The sequence below is a fragment of the Eretmochelys imbricata genome, chromosome 26, assembly GCF_965152235.1.
Source record: "Eretmochelys imbricata isolate rEreImb1 chromosome 26, rEreImb1.hap1, whole genome shotgun sequence".
Taxonomy (NCBI): domain Eukaryota; kingdom Metazoa; phylum Chordata; order Testudines; family Cheloniidae; genus Eretmochelys; species Eretmochelys imbricata.
In genome coordinates this window covers 14,431,016-14,455,520 of record NC_135597.1, presented here as the reverse complement: position 1 = coordinate 14,455,520, position 24,505 = coordinate 14,431,016, and the positions used below count along the sequence as shown (strand labels likewise).

General features: G+C 51.7%; 2 protein-coding genes across 3 annotated transcripts in view; one reads left to right on the top strand and one right to left on the bottom strand.

Moving 5' to 3' along the window:
- LOC144257747 (uncharacterized) overlaps window positions 1–3,226 on the top strand; it is a 42,765-nt gene extending 39,539 nt beyond the window's left edge. Inside the window, exons 16-18 of the mRNA XM_077805868.1 lie at window positions 204–329; window positions 704–817; window positions 1,423–3,226. Coding sequence (XP_077661994.1) covers window positions 204–329; window positions 704–817; window positions 1,423–1,530 — 348 coding nt within the window. The 3' untranslated portion in view covers window positions 1,531–3,226. The remainder of the gene's footprint in view (window positions 1–203; window positions 330–703; window positions 818–1,422) is intronic.
- A 2,540-nt stretch (window positions 3,227–5,766) lies between these two features.
- NCAPH (non-SMC condensin I complex subunit H) lies at window positions 5,767–24,203 on the bottom strand. 2 transcript variants are annotated; one of them, XM_077805648.1, is made up of 17 exons: window positions 23,974–24,203; window positions 23,654–23,747; window positions 22,448–22,540; window positions 18,668–18,806; window positions 16,800–16,921; window positions 16,222–16,411; window positions 15,544–15,635; window positions 14,066–14,271; window positions 12,307–12,455; window positions 11,588–11,694; window positions 10,644–10,766; window positions 10,195–10,302; window positions 9,382–9,546; window positions 8,838–8,954; window positions 8,149–8,237; window positions 7,325–7,400; window positions 5,767–6,364 (listed from the first exon to the last, which is right to left on the bottom strand). In XM_077805648.1, the coding sequence occupies exons 3-17, from the start codon at window positions 22,493–22,495 to the stop codon at window positions 6,305–6,307; spliced, it is 1,791 nt and encodes a 596-aa protein (XP_077661774.1). In that variant the 5' UTR covers window positions 22,496–22,540; window positions 23,654–23,747; window positions 23,974–24,203; the 3' UTR covers window positions 5,767–6,304. The 2 variants fall into 2 exon arrangements, with proteins under 2 accessions (XP_077661774.1, XP_077661775.1); XM_077805649.1 differs by having other exon boundaries at window positions 8,149–8,234.
- Between the last annotated feature and the right edge of the window lie 302 nt (window positions 24,204–24,505).

Sequence of the window (24,505 nt, the reverse complement as noted above, 5' to 3'; positions counted from 1 at the left end):
TCTGTCAATCAAGCTGACACCTCCTCATTGCTCCTGGGGACCGAGGGCCGTGCTGAGCAGGGCGAGGGGTAGGAAAGCTGGCAGGAAGGGCCCAGGCCCGCCCCAGGCCCCAGGCAGGCAGAACGCGCCGTGGCGCCCTTGCCGGGCCCGGACCCCCTTGGCGCGGCGGAGTGTAACGCGGGGTGCCGGCCTGCTCCCCGCAGTTCCTGCAGCAGGAGGAGGGGCGCCAGCGGGCCGAGGGGCAGCTACAGCAGCGGCAGCATAAGGAGCAGCTGCAGGACCTGCAGCAGCGTCTGGCCGAGACCCTGAGCGAGCTGCAGCAGCTGCAGGTGAGTTCGAGCCGTGCTCCGGCCACTCGCCGGCCTGCTCCCCTCCCCCTTCACTGGACGCGGGGGGTGCATGTGTGTGTGTGGGGCTCTTCCCCCCGCCCGTCCCCCAGCCCAGACGGCTGGTATGGGACAGAGCGCTGCCCTGCGGCCACCTCTGAAGCGGGACCGTCCTGCTGGCCCTTGCAGGTGCCGGCATCACTTGCCTGTCAGCGTTCGCAGGCCTGGCGGCTGTGCCAAGGGCCCTGGTGTGGGTTTGATCTGTGTCAGCAGCACAGTCCCAGAGCCTGGCAGGGCCCTTCCTAGGCATGATCCCAGTCTCCGCTCGTTGCCCACGTTTGTGGCGTGTAATTGCTCTCACCTTGCCTGTCTCCCAGACCGAGAAGCTCCGTCTGCTGGTCGAACAGGAGAAGAAGCAGCTGAAGGGGCTGGACGACGAACACACCCTGGAGCTGAGCGAGTGGAAACAGCGGCTCGTTACCCGCAAAGAAGTGAGCCTCGCTGAGTGCCCCCAGCCTGCACTGGGGCCCCGAGCACCCCTGCAAAGGGGGATGGGTTCTAGGCCCAGCTGCGCCACAGACCCTCACCCAAGGTCCTTCCCCGTGCTGGGCCTTAGCGTCTCCAGCTGTACTGCGGGAGGGGGGGGACAGACCCCGACCTGCCGGGCAGGGGCTGGTGCCTGGGAGCTGCTTCGATGCTGCAGAGACGGGGGGGACCATGAGAGTACCTCAGCAGAGCTCTCGAGCCTGCTCCCTCCTTCACGCACAACACGTTCCCACTAGCTTCGGCACAATCGAACCCTCGAATGACACCTGCTGAGAGCAGTGTTCTCCTCTCCTGGCTTCAGGCACCCCAGCGCCAGGCCCAGCCTTAGCTGGCGGCTATGGAGACCCCCCGTTTATCTGCCAACTGCTGCTTTGAACCCAGAATGTCCCTGCTAGGGCAGGGAAAGGGCCTTTGCTGTAAGACAGGGCCCAACAGGCTTCACTGGGCAGTGGCCACAGGGGTCCTAGTGGTGCAACTCCCAGTGCCTGCCCAGGGGCTCCAAACTGCGCTGCCTATAACCCAAAATGCTTTGTTCCCATGTCTGCTCTAGATGCTTGAGGAGGAGCTGGCTCACTTGAACCCGCTGCAGCAGAAGGGGCTACACCATGGCAGCGAGTCAGGCAGCAGGATATCCCGGTTCTTCCACTTCCCTTCCTGACAGCCCGCATAGGATCCCAGCGGGGACGGCCAGCACGGGTCCTAGGCTCCTCCTCCCCATGACCTGCAGAACAGCTCGGCCCCAGAGAGCCAGAGCAGAGAAGGTGCCAGAGAGCAGGCAGGAGAAAATCCCTCCTGTACCTATATTCAGGGGGTTTGATCAAGGTGCAGTTCAACCAGAAAGGCCACACCTGTGACAGACCCAAGGAGCCCTGCAGCAGAAGCAGCTCTGGCTAGGCTGCTCTCTGCCGCAAGACACTGCGAGGGTGATCCACAAGCCTAGAGTGCTGCAGTAAGGAGGTCAAGACAAGCAGATACACATGGCATGTAGTGGTGGAAGAGGAGAAGACAAGTGCATCTCAGACAGTTGGACACAGAGCCTGTAGGATAGGGGACAAACTGTTAATACGGTCCGCTGGAGGGGAAGATTCAGCACTAGCCTAACCTCTCACCCCGCCGACTGCATTCTGCTCCCTAAGCTGTGAGACTGAAATCCTCATGCCCTCAGCGCTGGGGGTGGGGCGGTTGTAGCTTATGGCAGGGGCAGTTCCATTATTTTCTCTCAACAGCCACATTTCTAGGGGAAGGTATCAAGGTCCAGACTCCAGAAAAAAATAATTTAAAAAGCTCAACAACAATGATAAGTAAATAAGATTTCAGGGTCTGTTCCAAAGTGTCTGGCGGTCCGGATTTGGCCCATGGTCCGCCTATTGACTACCCCTGCCTTACTGAAACCCATGACGACAAAGCCAGGCCTTGGAGCGGCCCAGCAAGAGGAGCACTGTACCTGCCATTTCTAATTCAAGGCACTGGGTAGTTATGCAGTCCATTGACCACAAGTGGGTTTATTAGTGCTCTGAAATCTGGCCACTGGCACTTAGGCATATTAATGTACAGGAGAATTGTAGGGCGCACCGATGAGGGCTAACTTAATAAGCCAGTGTGCTGAACCAAAACTCCATCACTTTTTTTTATGGGGAGTAAAACCAAACCCCCAACTCCAAACCTTGCCTGTCCCTAATTTAAGGAGAAACCTGGGTTTGCACTGGTTTGACGGGAGAGACTGTGGGTCTTGGCAAAGCAGCTGTCATGACCCAAGTTCGCCAAGGCGGGGCTGGTGCATTTCTGGTGAAGAAGGTGGAGGAAGATGAGGTCCTGAAACATAAGTCCTTGTATCAGAGGCCTAAGGCCTGAGCTAAAGTAATGGTCAAGGCTTTGCTGATATAAAACAAAAAGCTGTGAGAAAAGAGGCAGGCCCTGCTCACAGAGGGCTGATGCTGCAGAAACACACATACCTAGAGGTACTCGGCCCAAGTGAGGTCAACACGTGCCAGACTGGTACCAGAACACTCCAGCACAAGCACAGAGATAACAAGGAACGTGCGGACCCACCCTAAAGACAGGGATAATATGAGATAATATGATGGATGGGGTTGCTTTGCTCGAACCATCATGTGAAAGGCGATAGGCGGCACCTTGACGCATAGAGGGGTGGTACCTCAATACATCAAGAGTGAGGTGTAACTTGTTTGTACCCGTGTATAAAAATGGACCCGAGGGGGCAGTGGAGTGTCCCGTCACTGACCGAGCCGGTCCATTGTCAGGGAGCACATATGTTCGAGCAGAACTGTAGACATCTGATCTGGGGAGCTAGAGACTGTGTTTCATTTAGCAATAAACCTGGCCGGGCGTCTTCATACCTTATCGGAGTCTGTGGTCCTTGGGGGTTCTCTCGGGGTTTGCCGTGCCAGCGATCTGCGCAGAGCCGGGGTAGCACGCAGAGGGAACACACGCACACAGCCGACTTATCAACACTGGACAGAGCAGAGCACCACACCAGTGACGTCTGACAACAGAAGGTACACGGGTTACTCAGGCAAACTTTCGCCCCAACACATGCCAAAGAAAAGTGTGACATTAAAGCAGCTGGGGGGAGGGGGGGGAGGGGAAGGGAGTAAGAATTTTCTTTCAATTGTGCCTTGACCTGTAAGTTTTCCTAATGACCTTGCCAGGCTGCCTTTGAAATATCAAGGACGAGGGGTAACATTTCCAAAAGTACATCAGCAACAAAAGAGTTTAGGGCCTAATGAAAGCCCCAGCTCCTCCTACAATCCACAGTAGTCCTCTTACAATCCATACAGCGTCTTCTGCACCAGCTGGAGCTGGTGTGGCTCCTCATACCGAATGCCACTTGCTTAAAGGCTATTGACTGCTGCTACTCATGGCTGCAGCTACTGCAAAGCTGGGGAAGAGAATTGAAGCTGATTGTAGGGTTGCCAAGTGTCCGGTTTTCGACCGGTCCATCCAGTCGAAAAGGGACCCTGGGCGGCTACGGGCAGCACCACCGACCGGGCCGTTAAAAGTCCGGTTGGCGGGGCTAAGGCAGGCTAGTCCCTACCTGTCCTGGCACCACGCTGCACCCCAGAAGCAGCCAACAGGTCCAGCTCCTAGGCAGGGGGCCATGGGGCTCCACGAGCTGCCCCCGCTCCAAGCACCGGTGCCATACTCCCATTGGCCAGGAACTGCAGCCAATGGGAGCTGGGGGGGTGGTGCCTGCTGGCAAGATCAGCACAGGGAGTCTCCTGGGCCCCGCACCTAGGAGCCAGACCTGCTGGACACTTCCAGGGCGCAGCACCGAGCCAGAACAGGCAGGCAGCCTGCCTTAGCCCTGCTGACTGGGAGCCGCTGGAGGTAAGCCCGTGCCCCAACCTCGAGCCCCAACCCCCTGCCCCAGCCCTGAGCCTCCCCAAATCCAGAGCTCCCTCCTGCACACGAAATCCCTCATCCCCAGCCCAGAACCTGTATCCCCAGCCAAAGCCCTCACCCCCTGCACCCCAACCCCCTTCCCTGAGCCCCCTCCCACCCCTCATCCCCAGCTGCACCTGAGCCCACACCCCCAGCCCAGAGCCCATACCTCCTCCCACACCCCAACTCCCTGCCTTAACCCACAGCCCCCTCCCACACTCTCCATTTCTCAGCCCCACTCCCCAGGCTGGAGCCCCCTCCTGCACTGCAAACCCCTCATCCCCTGCCCCACTCCAGAGTCTGCACCCCAACCCTGAGCCCCCTTCCACACCCTGAACCCCTCATTTCTGGCCCCACCCTGGATCCCTCACCCCCTTCAACACTCCAACCCCCTGCCCCAGCCCAGTGAGAGTGAGTGAGGGTGGGGGGAGAGCAAGCCACTGAGGGAGGGGAATGTAGCGAGCAGGGGGCAGGGCCTCAGGGAAGGGGCAGGGCCTTCGGTTTTGTGCGATTAAAAAGTTGGCAGTCCTAGCTGATTGCTGCCCCAGGGCTCTGGGCAAGGGATGCCACTGGAGCGTAAAGGGAGCTAGGACACTGACACTCAAGTAGGGCTGAGCAAAAGGGTCACAGCTGGCACTTACCTCATGCACTCCAGGTCAGTGGCTGAATCTTAGCGACGGCAGCAGGTCTCCTGAGAGACCCTAGTTGACCACAGCCACTGCACAGCATAATGTTGTGGAAGAGCTGCGGAGAGATCTCCCAGCAGTGCCCCGTTCCTCTGTCTGCACGGAGTTCAACCAGCGATCGACAAGGCACGCTCCTCTAGGCATCCAAAGGCCCTGGGTTCTGCTAGCTCCAGACAATAGCTGTGCTGGACCACCCCCGGGGTGAGGGCCAGGGTTGCTCAGACTTCTCTGCCCAATTTAATAAAATTGGATAAAAGTAAAAGGTTTTGCTCGTGTTCCTGCGTTGCACATGGCTGGATGCGTGCCCTCCTGGGATCACATGGGGGGCACAGCCCAGCAGCCTTGAATTCTGCTGCTCAGAGCAGCTGGTCTTGCGTATGTAGATGTGACTGGATCCGCACAGCCCGAGAGTACACTGGCCTGGGTCTACATACAAGTCGCAACTGATGAGGAGAGCTGAAGCCTTATTCCAGTGAAGCCCTAGCGATGTCACAGCTCAGGTCACGTCTATACATATGCCGGGACTGTGCGCCACACCGGTACGGTGGTATCACTTCTTGTTTACTCCAGTTGGGAGAATGGACAGAGGCAGCTGATGCGAAGTCTGCCAATGCAGAGTTCAGGAGGGCACCCACAGCCCGATGCCGTACCTTTCGCATGGTTTTACTCTTCTCTGCTTCACCGCTGCCCAGCACGGTGAATTCTGAAACTATGAGGGAGATGCAGTGGGGTTTGTTCTACCCCTGGGAAACCCACTCTCCCCCCAGCGAAGCAGAGCCCCCAAAATCTGAACCAACATCGCAGTTTCTTTTCTTTTATTTTTTTAAAAAGCTGTACAAAATAGGTTAAATCATTTCAGAGAAATCCTAATAATGTGTAAAGCGAGGAGACAATAGAGTTAAGGGGGTAATAACCCAGTAATTACAACAGGTTCTATGTACAGAAAGTGAGACGGGGGGGGGATATATGCTGGAGAGTTCTTTGCTGTAGCAGTGGCTATGGCAAGAAGCAGCATGAATCTGTGGGTCATTATTACCATCTAAAAAGGCAAGAGAGACAGTTGGATGGCTCAAAGAGGGCTCCAGTTCCCATGGAGGCATGAGAGTAGCAATCCCCATCTGCCTGAGTGCCCTAGGAGCCCAGGTTTGGAGAGGCAGGTGTCCATGATTCACACAAGGTGTTCTGAGAAATCCCATTGGTAGTGCTGGCAGGGGAGAGAAAGCTACCAGTGATGAGAGACCCAGTCATGCCACTCGCTGAAATGAATGGCTAGTCTCATGGTGGGGCGAAGAGCTCCCGTCTTATCAGAGCAGCCAGAGCGCCCTGCTCCGCCCACATGGCACATCAATCTCCTTGCTTCACAAGGACGTCAGACAGGTCCTCTACCCCCTCCAGCGTCAGATTCTGAAGAGGAGAGGAAGCAGATTAGTTCTACAAGCCAGACTCTTCCCAGCAGAGACCACCATAGCCAGCCCACAGGAAAGCTGTTACTGACAGATCACAACGGCAAAGATAGTTGAACTAGTCATGAGCCCAGTCTCCCCTGACTTCCAGCTTTGTACCTAGAACCGTCCCTAGGCTGGAACCATCTTAGAGTCACTGCCCAAGAGCCAGCTTGCTTATTTCCTATCAGTGCTTTGGAAACTGAATTAAAAACCCACAGCACAGAAGTGATGTTCAAAGCAAAGTTCAGGGTCTGAGCTAAGCCAAGAGAAGACAGGGTGAAAGGCCAAATTCAAACCTTAAATCAAGACCAATGTGCTCATTTGTGGATTAATAACCACCTCAAAGAGGATGTAGGAGTAAGCAGAGAGCCTCCTACAAGGACTTGAAGAAGGGATTGATCAGCAAAGAAAGCTACAGCTTGGAAGTCAGAAAGCATAGGCATGAAAAGAGAATTGCAAAATTCAAGCTGAATTAGACCTTGCAAGGGAAATTAAAGCAGTAAAAAGTTCTTTGGTCATAAATAAAAAACCCAAGAAGAAAAGTGGGGTTGCTATGAAGCAGCAGAGGAGTGAAGTTCTGGAACAGCCTCCCAAGGGGAGCAGTGGGGGGCAAAAACCAAACTGGCTTCAAGACAGAGCTTGAGAAGTTTATGGAGGGGATGGCCTGATGGAACAGCCTACAATGGCATGCAGTCGATCTGCGACTGCTAGTAGCAAATATCCACAGTGGCCAGTGATGGGACACTAGATGGGGAGGGCTCTGAGCTACTGCAGAGAATTCTTTCCCAGGTATCTGGCTGGTGGGCCTTGCTCACATGGAATTTTTGGACCCAGCACCCCACCTCTTTCACTGACTGCTCCCTGCAGGCCCAGTGGGATTCATCGGGGTTGCCCAGCATTACACGCGGACACTGCTCACCTTTTCATTTGCCAAGTGCAAGAGGCAGGCAAACGCCAGCGGCACAGAGAGGTTCTGAGCCATCGCGGAAGGCAGTCTGCAAAACGGCCAAAGGAAGGGAGGTGGTTACACAGACAGCTGGAGCCTACACATTAGACACCAGTGATGGGGCACACTGATGAGCCAGTGGGGGCTGGTTGAGTGAGTGACAGATCTTTCACCACTCTCCAGCTTTTCCCATTTCCCACTAAGGGGACCAAAACCTCTTTCTCCTCCCCCCCCTCCCCTGAGGGCCTCACCTCAGGCCTGCAGCTTCTTCACACCCACCTCCGCAAACCCAGCCAGAAGGAAGCTGGGCCGAGGGGTGAGCAGGCCCTCTGACATTCAGCAACCCAAGCCTGAGATCAAGCTATCCCCACGCACAGCAGATGGGAGAGCTTCATACTGCGGCCAAGACATTCAGAGGATGCTACACTGCCATGAAGCACCTGCAGCTGGCCCATGTCAGCTGGCTTGGGCTCAGGGGCTATAAAATGGTAGTGTAGACCTTTGGGCTCAGCCCAAGCTCTGGAACCTGGATGGAGGGAGGGTCCCAGAACCCAGCTTCCAGCCTGAGCCCATCAGCTGACACGGGGCAGCTGCAGGTGTTGCATTGCAGTGCAGATATCCCCCCCTCGGAGGCCACTCACTGTTCAGACTGACACCCCCTTGGTGTAAAAGCCGAGAGCAACATTATCCCACTGGGGGCAGATGCAGAGTTAATAGGGAACGCCCAGGATTCATCCAGAGGCTTGCAGCCACGGCACAGCAGGCCCTCTCTAGGAAGGGTCTCTACCCCCACGTACCTGTGAAGCAGATCTTTTGTGATGCCACTGAAGACCTTCTTGCCTGCTAGTGTTACAGAGTCAGTCTCCTTCTCTGCAACTTCATTCTGCTTCAGCAAGGGGAGAAAAGGCAGATAGTCACACCCAGGCAGGTCAGGGTGCTCACCGGGACTACACCAGGAAAGCCTCACCCCAGGATTCCAGGTCTTTGCTTTCCCAAACACGAGCAAGCCCAAGATGCATCATGAAGGCATCAGACTCGAGCGTCTCTCCCCATGCGTGCTGGGAAACACCCTCCCAGCTGAGGGAGGGACACAGCTCCTTCTGAACAGAGCCAGCCTCTCTCCTAAGGCTGCCAGGGACAGTCTGGCCCCTTGGGGAGCCACGTGCCTTGATCTGAAGCCCTCCCCAGGCCACATCAGCATGAGAGAAAGGGACCAAAGCTGAGAGCTTGGAGCTCCCATAGTGAACACGACAATCCTGCCAGTGCTGGCAGGGTCGTGCTGAATGGGCTACTTTACCCACCATTCGAGATCCCCCAGGGCTTGGTAAGGTGCCTGCTAGTAGCACCAGAGATGCCTGGGCTGGGAATGCAGTGGAATCAGCCAGCCAGGTCACTATGGTGCAGAGGGAGGCCTGAGAAGGGGCTGTCAAGCTGGTACACGTGTAGGTGGCCAGGGATGGCTGCTTTGGGTTCTCCTTGCACTCACCTCTGCCCCCACCTGCTCCTTCTGCACATCAGTCAGGAGGTCCCACATGGTCCGCTTTAGCCTCTTCATGTCCATCTTTTTGGCCGTCTTTGCATAATGAATTTCTATCTTATTGACCTGAAGGTAGACATGCAGGGTGAGAAGGGCGGTGAGAAAGCAGCAGCATCCCCAGACAAGCGGAAGCATGTCACACTGATCAGAGAGCCGAGTCCAGCAGGATCCCCTCTGGGCGGTTTGGCGGGCATTATTCTACCGGATGGAGCACTGCAACCGGTTAGTCCCTGCGCCTCAGCATACAGGCCCATTCCGAAGGCAGCGCAGCCTGCTCCATCCCACAGAGAGCTTCCCTTCCATGGGCCTCCTGCAGCTGGAGCCTCAGACTAGTCCCCCCACTGCTGCACTGGCCAGCAGCTTGGTACGGGGAGCACACGGGGCGCTTCACTGCTCTCCAGGGGCCCCGCCCACCCTGCAGCTCCGACAGAGGCAAGCTCAGGACTAAGCCACATACCAGCTGGGACCGCACGTGCAGCATGCCAGCTCTTACCTTCTGGGGCTCAGCAACAAGGTTGGACTCTCCATACGTCGTGATGTCAACCCCCAGGGCCCTGCTGAGATCACCATACGGATTTGTCCCCATTACGGTCAGTTCAAACGGCCCACCCTGGCCCATGAAGTCAACGGGGTCAGGGTCATCGTCGCTATCAGCAGCCTGAGCAGTTATTGGAGGAAAAAAGAGAAGCCTCACACTGGTGCCGTAGTCCGTGTGCTCCCTGCAAATCCCAACAGCAACATGCAGGGTTCCCCACCCCCACCCCCCGAGATGCACCATCTACACCCCAGCACCAAAGGATTCCCAGAGCTGGGAAATGCCAAGGGATGCCTGAGCTCGCCCACCACAGGGGGCATGACTGAATGTGCGGCACCGGGTCTGCAAGGGCACTGAAGCAAGTCCGTGAAGTTTTTAAAGAGCCAAGGCAGAGCACTTGGAATAGGATCCTGCTGGGAAGCCACTGGAGGATGTGACAATTGCTCTGTGAGCAGAGGGTTTGCACACATGGGAGAGGTGTGTCCCCGTCCGGGGTTTTAGCAGGTGGATAGAGGCACATTTGCAGACATAGGAGCTGGCTAGTTCGGAGTCAGCGCGATCCCACGGATAGCAAGTGTGGAGAGATGAGGACGCTCCTCCTGCCCAGAGAAAGGTTACAAGAGTCATCTGCCGTTTCACTAGTGAAATCCGGTAACCCGAGGCTTTGTGTGGTGCTGGAGGCCACTCTCCCAGGTGGATCTTTCCCGCTGGAGAAAGATGGTATTTTCCACCAGACAGTACACAGCCAAGTGACACCCCTGCCCCACCTACCTTCAGTGCAGGACAGAAGTTGGAGGTGTCATTGGGGTTGTTGTAATCATACTCTCCAATCTCATCCTCTTGGTCAGATAAGCTGCTCTGCAGAGCCTTCCTCCACAGCTGCCGGGACAAGGTCAAGGGGGAGAAAAAGGACAGAGATCCTGAACACTGCCCAGACTAGCATCCAGACAGCCATATTCCCTTTCTCCTATGCCCATGGCACTCCTCTTCCTCCCCAGGTCCATCCCAGCCCTCCTCCATTTTACCCTCTGCCCTCCTCTCCGTGCACAGCACGCCTGCTATCAACAAGGCGGCAGGTTTAACCAGATGAACCGAGCGCCTCCTTAGCGGACGGTCTCCTGGTGGAGGAGTGTTCAGTGACTGCATTATGAGAGTCCCGCAGCCCATGGCACAGCGGGCAGGGCAGAAGAACCCAGCTGGGGTCGGGAAGAGAACTGTACCTTGATAGCTGGTTTGAGGGAGAGCCGGATGATGTTGTCGGGCTCATAGTGGAAGTCTTCAGGGAGCGTGGTGCTCTTCTTGTTCTGGTTGTCGAGGGTTGCTTTGGCCAGAGTTGTCGCGGCCTGTTCAAGGTGAACACCATATTACGCCAGAGCACCTGCCACGCCGGGGCCCAATCCTAGCCCAAGCACGTCCAGCCTATACCCCAGGGAGCCGTTTCAAAGAACTCCCTTGCTTGCCAGGGCATGGGAGCGCTGAGTTCCACCCAGCATTGGAGTAAGCACACTAAGAGATTGGAAGTGGGTCCTCAGAGCTCCATGGTCCAGGGTAGAGAGTGGGGGATATTCAAAGGGATGCTTAATGCACCAGGAGCAGCAGAGAGTAAGCGGGAAGACAACCAGCCCGGGGCTGGCACTACGGTGCCTCGAAAGGCTCGAGCTGTGGAAAACTAGGGGAAAAGGCACCTTTGCACTCAACAGCTCTGCCCACTGTTTATTCAGTCAGGCCTGTTCACTTTAGTGACTACAACATGCTTCTACTCCCGATTATTCCTGGGAGTCTCAAAAAGCGAACAGCTCTGGGATAGAAAGCTGGAATCTATGCTGGCGTCCCCACTGTACAGATCTGTTAGCTGTGTACCACTGGCAGCTCTGCATGCTGCCCTCGCTGACCCCTGGACAGCTCCCTGCCCGCAGCGGCATAAGCCAGGAAGAATCCAGCAGGACTTCCAGAATACAGGCCTAGCAGAGAAAGTCTCTACTGTCATTTGATCTGGAGTGAGGAACACCCCCACAGATGGGCCTCCAGGGCTGATTTTAGAGTCCAGTTCACAGCAAAACTCCATTTTAAAAAAATCTGCCAATGGCTTGTTCTAAAGACGCTCCCCATGTCGCAGAGGAGGGAGCAGAAAACAGCCAGGTCCCCGTGGCAACCCAGTACATACCCTAGTCTTACGGAAACGCGTTGTAAAGTCAATATCCTCATCAAAGTCGAGTTCAAAGACTTTCTTTGTGTTCCTCTTCCTGCCCCCCTTCTCAGCGCCCATGTCCACTGCAGAAAGGGAGGTTATGGTCAATGCTCAACACTTGGGGGGAAGGAGAATCAAGTGCTTCTACCTTTACTTCTCAGATACTGTTCCTAACCTGCTTGGAAAGGTCCCCAGATCACCCGCACCCAGGTATTCTGGAGCGAAAGGAGAGAAGATGGCACATACTCCGCCTTCAGTCAGCAGAGCTTTTCTGTGAGCTAACCGAGGTGCTGGAGTTTTCATTGTAGATTTAATATTTTAAAGGGCTGTTTGTCTTTCTAAAGAAGCACAAGCAGATAACGCAATTGAGTTGTGTTGTGTTGTGTTGGAGGGAGGTTGCAGGCACACTGGGATAGATATTTAAACTGGTATCCCCTATGGCTGCACTAGGACAGGACCTAGGTAGTATGCTATTCCATAGATATATTCCCCCTCACCCCATACCAAGCTAGACTTCCCCCTAGACAGAGAGAGCTCCTCCTAAACTGGCTGGAAGAGTGACTGGAGAGCAGTGCACAGTGGTCTCTACCCTGATAGTCACTACTTAATGGCTAGAAAGGCATCTGTCTCTAGACACACCAAAAGTTTACAGTAAAGTGGATCCACTTTCTGAACTGCATCCTACAAATACGTACGTTTATGGTGAGGCTTAAAGCGCCAGTGCTCTGGGCCGGCCCACATCAACATGGCGCGGGGGCTGAAGTAGGAATACTCTCCAGGTTTCACAGAGAGATGGAGGCACATGGTCCCGATGTCTCCCTCCGCAAGGGGAATCACGTCCTTACTGAAAGAGCACCCCCCCCAAATCGGTTATAATCCATGCAAAAAAACACCACCACCACACACTACAGTAGCCCAGGGGCTAGCCAGTATGTGCATGGATCACTGTCGGATGGGATCAGTCCTGTTCGGATGCGGGTCATTTCCCCCTCCAGTGGCCAGTCTGCAAAAAGTATAAATGCCTTGACACAGACAACCCTTGATCTTAAGCAGGTAGGGAGCAGTGGCTTCTAATCCCTACGCCTCTTATTCACGGTCTTGCTGGTGACCATACTGTTGGTTGTAGAGAGACACACAAAAATAATACAAGTTAGCTGACTTGCCAACAGGGGTTCTGGGGTTTGGGAAGCAGATGGCAATTTGCTATCTTGCTCCCTAAGGAGGTACAGGATAAGCAGCTGAATAAGGGTGATTTCCCTAGCTTCATTCCCCTTTCATCTCATTCCATCCCATTCCAATAGATGCCCACCACAGACAGCAGAAAGGGGTTTCACTTTCCTCCTTCTGAAGTCCGCAGGGGGTAAGGGCAGGTGTTCTGGCTCTAGCCAAGGGAACGGTCTGGGCACCTTGCAGTCCCTGCCGACTCCCAGCTACAAAAACATCTCCAGACATGGCGGTCAAATGGTTGATGTAGGGTAAGGATGCCCATTCCTTCAGAGGTGCTTTGCACAGGGTCAGGGACTGGTGGCTAACAGACTGAAGTGGCTTGAATTGCAATAACAAATACTCTGGTGCGACACTCAGCCAAGTTCTAACTTTTATTAACAAAGTGCAACCACCTGAATATCTTCAGCACCGATGGTTCCGATGAGTCATAGCAGGGATGGTTGGGATGGGGGACTGGGAGAAATTTAAAACCATTTTAATTGCATGTGACATTTAAACAGTGGAAGGAGACCATTTTGATAGCTGTGCAGCTTACTTTTAACTTGGAGATCATACTGGATGGATGCTGGCCTGGTTGGAGTCATTAACTGGGATCCTAGTTTTCCGTGATCAAAAAAAAAATCAAAATTCTCCAACAAACAAAGGGAAAACCATAAAAAGCCATCTCTTTCCGCAGCTAAAATGAAACACTGGACTTTACTTTCCTTAATTACCCTGAGAGATTAGTTGAACACAATATTGTATTGATATACAGTAGAACCCCGTTTATCCAGCTCTCTGTATTATCCAAACCACCAACCACCTGAGCCGCACCACTGGCGGTCCGGTTAATACTGAGAGCCGGTCAACGAGGGCTCGGATAAACGGGGTTCTACTACTGTATGTTTTGTTTTTTTCCACAAAATGTAAAAATGAAAGATTCTCTGTAAAAGCGCGAATTCCGTGTTTTTCCAGGGCGAACGGATTTCTAGGATCCCTGGTCACCAAGTCCCATTTCTGTCTTTCAGTGGGGGAAAGAAAAGATTAGAGAGAGTCCTATAATGAGAAGTTACTTGATTCACGGATACCACCTGCACAGTAAGCAAGCTCTGCTTGTAAACTTCATTGCCTCAGGAAACCTACCATCAAAACACGGCTGTTCGACATCCTGAGCTGGAGGCTGTGGCTGGATGGCAAACCCCAGCTGATGAAGGACTTAGCGCTGCAGACCAAAGCAACACCACGTACCTCATGCTCTCACGCACCATCCTGCAGGCCTCCAGCTTGTCTGAGAGCTTCCCAACATCCCCTGCTACCGTTCTATCTGGCATGTCTGCATCAAAGTCATCCTCCACTAGGGCATCAGCATAGTCTGCAGGGTCACAATCCACCTCTGCCTTGATATCAAAGACTTGGTCGCTTTTCTTAAATTTATCCAGCAGAGCGGACACTGACTGCAGAACAGAAAGAGCAAGTTACTCACAGAAAGGATTCAATACCAAACCCTGGGCCTCCAAGGCAAAATAAGACACCTATGCAGGGCTTAACACATTTGCTCCAGAATATAAACCCTACTTGAGGCCTAGTACTCAGAGAGAGTGGACTAACTAAAAACCCGAAGGGGACTGGTTATCCATAGAAAGGGCACATCAGAGCATCCCACACCCAGGTAACCTTCTTTTGTTTTGTTCAACATCTTTATCAATGATCTGGATGATGGGATGAATTGCACCATGAGCAAGTTCGCAGATGACACTAAACTGGGAGGGGGTTCCAAAGAGGAAGGAGCTCAGCTAGCTCAGTGGTGGGAGATGACAGAACAAGGAACAATGGTCTCAAGTTGCAGTGGGGGAGGTCTAGGTTGGATATTAGGAAACACTATTTCACTAGGAGGGTGGTGAAGCACTGGAATGGGTTCCCTAGGGACGTGGTGGAATCCCCTTCCTTAGAGGTTTTTAAGGCCCAGCTTGACAAAACCCTCGCTAGGATGATTTAGTTGGGGTTGGTCGTGCTTTGAACAGGGGGTTGGTCTAGATGACCTCCCGAGGTCTCTTCCACACCTAATCTTCTATGAACCTGCTCATCCTTGGAGCCTTCATCCTGTAGATTCAACGCTATAGGGCGTCAGCCTCAGGGGACAGACAGGGAAAAGAAATTGTTAAGAAACTGAAGAACTAAACTCAGGTGATGACTCCGGAATGGAGCATATCCTCAGGCACACGCAGGCCATTTGAGCCCGGAGTACATCGCCCTCTTCCCAATCTAGAAGGACAAGAATTGATCCCATCTTGTACTCAGTATGTGTTTTCTCAGTACCTCAAGATGCAAGAGGAATCAACCTCTCTGCTCTACACCAATAGTGGCCGATTACAATAATCCTAGGGAATCCTTTTGCAAAGGCCAGGGCCTTAATAAAATGTCTGAATGGCGTGTATTTCTCCAGAGACATCCCTTCAAATAGTTTAAAATCCTATTCTCTGTTTAAAACTAGGTCAGATACTTGAGTTAGTCCCAGAATTCTAGTTACTAAAATGCACCCCAGGGAACTACTGCATATCACTTCCCTGTCCGGTTCTGTCAGAATAGCCCTGAACCCGCAGAGCAAGTGTCCCTTTCCTTTCCAGCCTGCAGAGAGATCTTTGACAGAGGCAGCTGAGCACACTGGGAACAACTCCCATATCACGCTCTGCACTGGGTGAATATGAGCAGCTTGCTAACAGACATACCTCATCATGGGAGTCACTGTCCCAATGGGAAAGCTGGAAGCCACTCAACGTAGGGCAGATGGGGCGTGGTTCGATGCACTGCAGCAGGATAGCTAGAGACCACAAAAGCAGTAAGAAGATATTATGAACAGGGTTAATGATCAGCAATTAACCTAAACCACCATCAAATAATCTGGATTTACACTACTGCTGAGATGACCGTACCTCAGATATGGACAACCATTTCAGAACACACGCATGGGAGTTGAAGGTTGGAGAAGAAAGCTATTGCCCCACGACTGAGAGACTAACCCAGGAAATAAATGCCTGAAGCCACACACACTGTTTACTTTCACCCTACACTGGCCATGATTTTATGGTTTAAGCCTAAAAAGCAGCAGGAACCAAGAAACCTACCATAAAATCTGCACCATGCATCCAATTTAGGAGCATCTCCCCCTAAGCAATACATGTGTGACAGCACCAAAGGGTTAACCGAGGGGGGAGGGGCAGAATTAGATAACTGAAGCCAGAATGAGATCAGCTGAGACCAAAACGTTAACAGATGAGCCAAACAGCGAAGGGAACATGGTGCCTCTTGCGCTGAGAGACAACGAGCATAAGAACTATTAGGGAGTTCGGTGGAATGGAGTGGGAGCCTGTAAGAGTCCAGAGTTCACAGTTATTACTTCCACCTACACTTCAGGTCTGCCACCTTCACAGGAGCAGAGCTCGGGGACTCCAAGGTCTCAGATGACGGGAGCGGCGTGACCTTGGCATCCAACAGGAGCTCACAGCGATAGCTGTCGGTGTGCAGGGTGCTGAGGAAGATGCCAACCGTGCTGCACTCATCGAAGGAGGCTGCTGTCTTCTGGAACATGGGATCAACCTGCACATGGACACAAAGCGAGAAGAATCAAGGAACAGAGGCGGAGGGAAAACAGATGACAGAGGGACACGAGACCCCATCACAGAGAAGCTCTAAACAGAGACATGAGCTTCACACTCACACTTGGGTTAACTAGTGCAGAGTTGGCTTGCTGAAGAATTTGAAGCGCACCAGTACAGGAGGGAAACGGTGGAGACAGATAAGAGATTTGCTATGACAGCAGAGTGCAGAGATAGGCAAGAGGAAAGCATATGAATGCTAGAGCCTGACACAAGCTTGCCATGTTGAGAAGAGGAGTTACATGGGGGTGAGGAAGGAGAAGTGTCTTTCTGGCTCAGGGTTGAGTAGAACAATTGCTACATGAAAACTCCAGGGCAGTATTCCCCACCTCACTTCTGCGATCTGCCTGAGAGACGTTTATGTTATTCAGGTTCTGTTCAATTGTTTTGTACGAGTGCTTCTTCTTTGTCTGGAGCTTCTTGGCAGCTTCAATACCGGCAGCAGCTCCATCTATAAAAAGGAGAATTACTGCAGAGGCTGCCTCTATAGCCATGTAGCTACCAATGGTAGGGGTTTGACTCTTCTTGAAAAGTGCTGAGTTGAGAGTATATCAAACATAGACCTGACCCACTCATTCCTTTCTAAATCTCTTCTATTTCCTCAAGCCTTTGACTAAGACAGGTTGTGTGTTTGGGTTTTACCCTACACACTCATCAGGAGTTACCACAAAAATCAGTGAGCAGGTTCAAGAGTTTTGAAAAAAAAAACTCCTCAGAATTACTACAAAAATAATTCTAGGTTTATTTAAAAATCTGATAGCAAAAGGCAGGACTCAAACCCACTGGGCAGATGCTGCAGAGATGCAGACAAGAAAATTTCCTTTGATGCACAGAATCCAGCTCCATCCTCCACAAAAATCTCTTCCCATCTAGATTAGTTTGTGAGAATTAACATACTCTTCTCCTTGCACGTGCTGGTGAGACTATCATCTCTGATTTCACACAGTGCAGCCCCACGTCAGCTGACAGCGTAGAAACTAAGTGACATGAGTCCCTGGGCTCAGCTGAAGCTGCTTTAGTGTAAAAGAGCCAGCGTTTTGTCGGCCAGAGGACTGATTGTACAACTTGTAGCTCTTGATCTCTTTGCTCACGCAGACCAGCGCAAGTAGGAGAAAAGTTCTGGACTAGGGAACACAGGCCTAGACAAGTCAGAAACCAAAGTCCCTCCAACTGATCAAATTAACCCCAAAATAGCCATATAATACCTACTCATAGCAAAGCCTTCACTACACTAAACTAAAGCAGGGAGCACAAACCAGACTGGATCAGCACTAGACATTTGGGGAAATCTTTTCAATTATTTCTTATTCAACTGCATTTAGATCCCTAAACAAACAGGGAAATTAGAAACCCATGTCATTCGGCCCCTCCCTTACTGCCCGTGGAATGGGAAGCTGAAAGAGACATTGCACGTACATGCTAGAGCAATCTGGATTCATTCAGCTTGCTTAGGAATATAGGTCTGCCATAAATAGATCAGACCATTAGTCCATATGGCTCAATGTGCTACTTCCATCTGTGGCCAATACCTGCACACAAAACTGTCCCATAATGCACCTGACCCGTGATTCGATGCTGATGGTCACAGAGGGCGTGGGAAATCCGGGGCAGTGCATGTATCCTAAGGATTAGATTCCATTATTTTTATTTTAGCTTGTATGACTACAAAAGTTACTGGGCATAAAATTATCCATATTGGGTATGTCTGGATTCCCAGCAAAGGGAAGTTATAGAAAATTAACTAAAGACTGTGTTTCCTTCTGTTGACTAATCTGTCTTTCAACAGGACAGTCTGCTTTTGTAGCACAAGACAGGATGAAGACAAAGGGGTGCTTCCTCTCATGATTTTGAATCTCTCAGTCAGGCCACTCTGCCAGAATAAGTAACCCAAGTACTCACATTCAGCTCAGAGGAGGGAGAGTGGTCTAGCAGGCTGAGCACAGGACTTGGGAGTCAGGAGATTTGGGTTCTAATCCCATCTCTGTCACTGATTTACTGTGAATTTATGCAGTCACTTCCCTCCATTTTCCCATCCTTAAAAAGGGCCTGGAAATCTACAGATGCTGTGTAAGCATAAGACTGTTATATAGAGGTCCTGCACCAGTTATGAGTGCAGGACCAGTTGGAGTTATGACCAGGAGAGACTGGTCCAGCTCCCTTGATTAGTACATCAAAATGAAAGCAGCAAGCAGCACACCTGCACCCTGGCTGTCCACATCCTTTGTGGGTGCTGAGTCTTTGCCCAACCCTCCAAGAACCTTGTATACATCTGCATGGACAGCATCCACTCTCACCGCATAGATCTTTGTGCTGGCGTCCAGGGTGCCGGCTGCTATCTGTGAAACAGACCGAACAGAACACACAATTAGAAAACATCTCATCTCATTGGGATAAATTTGCCGGACAAAGTTCATGTTCCACCCATCAGCACTACTGGAGATGGATTCCTTTTGTAAAAAGGATACTTTATGAGCATGAATCACTGCAATGCATTTCTTTTCAGCCACACTAGACTCTTTCATCCCTTTTCCTTCCACAAAACACAGATCTTCAGTCATGTCGCCGTGGATCCTCTGGCATTTGTTTTTCACCCACTCTACGTGCCACCGCTGTGATCCACTCTATGAAATTGAAGACCACAGTCCTCTCTTTCACATGAGCTTCATACATGGAGCTCAAACGTAGTTACAGTCAGGCCACCATTACCCTAAGACCCAGCCACACTGGAACTCTGCATTTTATGCTGTTCTCCAACCTCCTAGATCTCGCCGGTCTTGCACACCTCATTTTAGCTAAAAGTTACACTCTTATTCCCCCCCTTTCAAAACTGAAAGTTATAGCTCCATCTCCTGCCAGTGCCAGCTGGTCCAGCTCTGTTTTGCTTTGAGGAGTCTCAATGACGACCTCTCTTTGTAGTGTCTATCTGCAACTGAGTCCAACTTTATTGTATGTTGTTGCCAAAAGTTTCATTAATTAACTGCTTCTCCTTGTTCCTCTCCTGCCCTGTTACAATTTCACCCCCTGCTACCAGAGACAGCGTCACTTGTACTTCTGCTGTACTGAATTCCACCCAGATTTTCTACCCTGTAGTGCCCTTCAGCAAATACCAGCTCTTACACTAATCCCAGCTCCCTAAGCCCACCTGATGCTTCAAAAAGATTGGGGAGGTGTGGGGGGTAGATACTTCTCAGAGATACCCAGGGCAGTGAGACACCTCTACCGCCCGCCCTTAACACAAGGAACCCTGTGCCTTCTATGGGTCAGTTCCTCAACACCACCAGCCTCTGGCAACATAATAGCAGCCAGACTGGGTCAGACCAAAGGTCCATCTAGCCCAGTACCTGTCTTCCGACAGCGGACAATGCCAGCTGTGCCAGAAGGAATGAAAAAGCACAGGGCAAGTATCAAACAGAGGCATCTTCTGTCACCCAGTCCCAGCATCTGGCACTCCAAGAGCATGGAGTTGCGTCTCTGACCATCTTGGCAAATAGCCACTGATGGACCTATCCTCTATGAACTTATCTAATTCTTTTTTGAACCCCATTATCCTCTTGGCCTTCACAACATCTCCTGGCAATGTTTCACAGGTTGACTGTGAGAAGAAATTCTTCCTTTTGTTTGTTTTAAACCTGCTCACTATTAATTTAATCAGGCAACCCCTGGTTCTTGTCTTATGTAAAAGTTATTCACTTTTCCCATACCACTCATGGTTTTATAGACCTTTCTCATACCCCCCTTCGTCATATCTTTTCCAATCTGAGCAGTCCCAGTCTTTTAAATCTCTCCTTATATAGAAGCTGTTCCATCCCCCTAATCACTTTTGTTGCCCTTCTCTCTACCTTTCCCAATTCTAACATATCTGTTTGGAGATAAGGTAACCAGAACTGCACGCAGTATTCAAGGTGTGGGAGTACCATGGATTTATACAGTGGCATTAGGATATTTACTATCTATCCCTTTCCTAAAGGTTCCTCATATTGTTCGCTTTTTTGACCGCCACTGCAGATTGAGCTGACGTATTCAGAAACTGTCCACGATGACTCCAAGATCTCGCGTGGTAACAGCTAATTTAGACCCCATCATTTTGCATGTATAGTTGGGATGCTTTCCAATGTGCATTACCTTGCATTTATCAACATGGAATTTCATCTGCCATTTTGTTGCCCAGTCACCCACTTTTGTGAGATCCCTTTGTAACTCTATGCAGTCTGACAGGTAGATAAGTGTCTCCTGCCTGAAAGAAACCTGTTTTACTACTTTCTGGTGACCAGCCCCAACTCACAGACCTTCGGAGCATAATTTTCAGTATATAAACATCTCTCCTCACCGATTACCTGTACATATCTTTCACAATGATTATGACCACTATTGTGACACAAGGTTTCAGTCGAGCTCTTACATGACACCCTGTGGCAAACGAGTAAGTAGAGACCAGATTCAGGGGATCCCTGTAACCCTTGGTAAGTCTCTCTGCAATTTGGCACCAAGAGGTCCCTGAGGCACAGGGGCAGTGTTTCTGACATGAATTCCTCCTTGGCTGAAGTGGAATTGTAATCTCTTCTGTGCAGGTGCTTCCTTCCCCAAGCCTAGCAGAGTCCTCTAATAAATGAAGACACGAATACCCTTGCCTAGCTTACCTTTTGCATAGAAGAGCAGAGAAAACCACCAGAGAGGCCTTTACTGAAGCCTTCTTTCTAATCTACATTTTGCTTCCAGAACACTCGTGTAGACTCCCATCAACATGGCTTGTGAACATCTGCCCTGGCAGGCAAGTATCTTACCGTTACCAGCAACCAGCAATGCCCACTGGAAAGCACAATGCCCACATCCAGATCTGGACTCCGTTCTGCCAGTGACTTCCCATGAGTCTCTAGACAAATCACTCCCCCCGTTCCTCAGACTTGCCCTGCAGAGTGGGGATATGCTCACCTGCCCACCATTACAAAGCACTCGGAGATCAGAAGAAGAAAAGCACTCAAGATACAAAAGTACTATTCTCAGGGTCACCAGACCCCCCGCTATTTAAATCATGACTGCAGAACCCCCTACCCAAGCCTTGTCCACTTAACACAAGTGAATACTCTGCTGGGGTCCCTCTAAAGAAAACTGTTCCTCCTTTTGTCTCCTCCCATCGCATCCCTGGTTCCCTTCCTGCTGTCCATCTACTCCAGTCTAATTCACCCCGCCTTCAAGTCTCAGACCAAACTCCTTTTGGATATGGCCTTGCTCTATCGCTGGCCTCTAATGTCAAAATAAGGACTTCAGGAAACCTTGCAATCCTTTCCTTGATAAATTAACCCTGGTTTCTGTGGGCTTAATTCTGCTTGATTATACCACTGCAGAAATCTCACTGATCTCACTGGTGTAACAAAGAAGAATTTGGCCCTATGAAATTGTATTAGGAGTTACTGTCCAGTCATTTCCATCAGCTATCTTAACCAGGAACAGCAGAGGAGTTCCCATCCACTGTTCCTTCTAATTTTTTAGATCTATGTGTGGAATGAATTTTGCTATGTGCACCAATATGGAGGTGATGTGTGGCAGGGGTGAGGCCAAAGGGTTTGGAGTCTGGGAGGGGAGTCAGGGCTGGGGCAGAGGGGTAAGGGTTCTGGCTGTAGTTGTGGGCTCTGGGGTTCCCCAGGTATGAGGGATTTGGGGTGCAGGCTGCCTCAGGGCTGCAGCGGGGAGAGAGGACTCCCCCCAGCCCTCTCTTGACACAGCAGCTCTGGGCGGGGCGAGAGGCGCCTCTCCCCAGCCGCGGCAGCTCGGGCAGGGCTGGGGGAAGAGGCACCTCTCCCACCTGTGCCGCCCTTGATAGCCTACTGCGTGGCAGTGCTGTTTAGAGGGAACTTAGTTCCTGTCTGCCTGCATTATGCCCATTTGAGGTTCAGGCAGGAATTAACAAGAGGCCTCTCTGCTCCAGGAGGGAGCAAGAGACAGAGCACTGCACCAAGCTGGCAGCAGCCATCCCCCTCACCTTGAAGTTGGTCAGTTCTGAGTCCTTCTGTTTGAGTATCTCTGCCATGTAGTCTATGAGGTGCAGGCCAAAGGCATTCTTTGTGGTGATTCTCTGAAACACAGCACATAGGCAGCGTCTATTTTTGGAAAATCATGTCCTTCAATCCACAGTTACATGAGCAACACTTGGTGGGGAATCTCATCAACAGGGGGTCTTTGGAAATCATTTAGGCCCAACACTGTTCAATATTGTCATCAATGATCAGAAAAATAAATATAAAATCGCAGCTGATAAAATCTGTGGATGGCACAAAAATCGGCAAGAGAGGTAAATAATGAGGACGACAGGGCAGTCACATAGTGATCTGTATCCCTTGGCAGGCTGGGCCTATTCAAACAAACGGTGTCTTAATACAAAGTTATACATCTAGGAATAAGGAATGCAGATGACAGCTTCAGAATTCAGAGATTACAAGGCTAGCAGGGACTGCTGCAATCATCTAGGTTGACCTCCTGCACAGCACAGGCCAAAGGACTTCCCAAAATTCGTTTCCGTATGAACGAGAACGTATCTTTTAGAAAAACATCCAAACGTTATTTAAATAAGATTCCTAGCAAGTGGGAATCCACCACGACCTCTGATGGCTAGTTGTCCTCACGGTTAAAAATCTGTGCCTTATTTAGAGTTGGAAGTTAGACAAATTCAACTTCCGGCCACTGGAACTGGAGTTGGAGTGCCTAAATTAAGAGGGTTACATCTGAGCCCTAGGAATAGGGTAAGGGTGGAAGCCTTGAGCCCTAGGTAGAGGTGGGTGCCCTAGAGCATGCAAGTGACAGTGAATTTTGTGCGGGTAACACATGGGCTTTACACTAGTTTATTTCTATTGTTATAGCACCCATGGGTCAGGGTTCCGTTGTGCTAGAAGATGCACAAAAAAGTCCCTGCTTTGAAGCTTACAACTTTGGGCTTACAACCGAAGGCTGCATTCTTCGCTTCCAGTCTTAAACTTGGGAGTTATTGAGTCTGTTGCTAAACAGCCCAGAAACTACAGCCTTGAGCACAAGCATAAGAGTCCCAAACTTCACCATCCCCAGCATGGTACACCACGTCCTTTTCTGGGTTTGTGTTTGGGTGCGATCTGCATGTGTAGAATGGCCCCACTTGAAGAACTGGCTTTCTTCAAAGTTGGCTTATTGCGCTACACGCAGACCTATTTTCACTTACATTTTCTGTTGACAGCTTGATGCAGGTGGAGTAGTGATCTGAAATCTGGGTGTTTGTCAATTTCGGGATCACAGGCAAGGAGGTTTCTGCCCGCCTAAAGAAACAAGCAAGAACCTCTGCTTTAGAGAGCACCGCTGCCTGGGTAGCAATGCACAAGAAAGCAGTTGTAAGACTTCCTCACCCCCGAGTCCCTGGCCTTTCACACAACTCCACCCGTAGACTTACCCACCCCCACCGAGTCCCGGTACTAACACAGCCCAGGGCATTTCCCGCAGGCAATAAGCAAACTTGCACAGAGCTGCTTCATAAGTCACTCTGACCTGCTGGAAGGGGACTGCACAGAGAGGGGCGAGTCGGTGCTGCTGAGCTGCAGATCGATGACCCGGGAGCGCCGCCGCTGCTTCCGTTCCTGTTCGTCGTCGTTCCCCGGGAAGCTGTCGAGCCCCGGGGTGTTCGAGGTGCTGAGGTGCTGCCGCCTGGTGCTGGGGGACACGAACACGCTGTCGGAAGAGGCGCTCTGGCTGCGACCAGCGGGCTGGGGCGCTGACGTGCTCATCTTCACTGCGGGGGGAGCAGAGAAATACAGAGATGGCAGGTGAGGGGATAATGAGACACTAACCTCAGCCCCCCACTAACCGCCTGGGACATCTGCCCCCACCCCTGCTCCTGGAAGCCTCCCCCCACAGCCCCCGGCCAGCCCCCGCAACCGCCCTAGGACACCTCCCCCCCCCCCAGCTCCTGGGAACACCCCCCCCACCACCAGCCCCCCAGTCAGCCCCGCCAACTGCCCCAGAACACCCCCCCCCACCACCACCACCAGCCCCCCAGTCAGCCCCTCCACCCGCCCTGGGA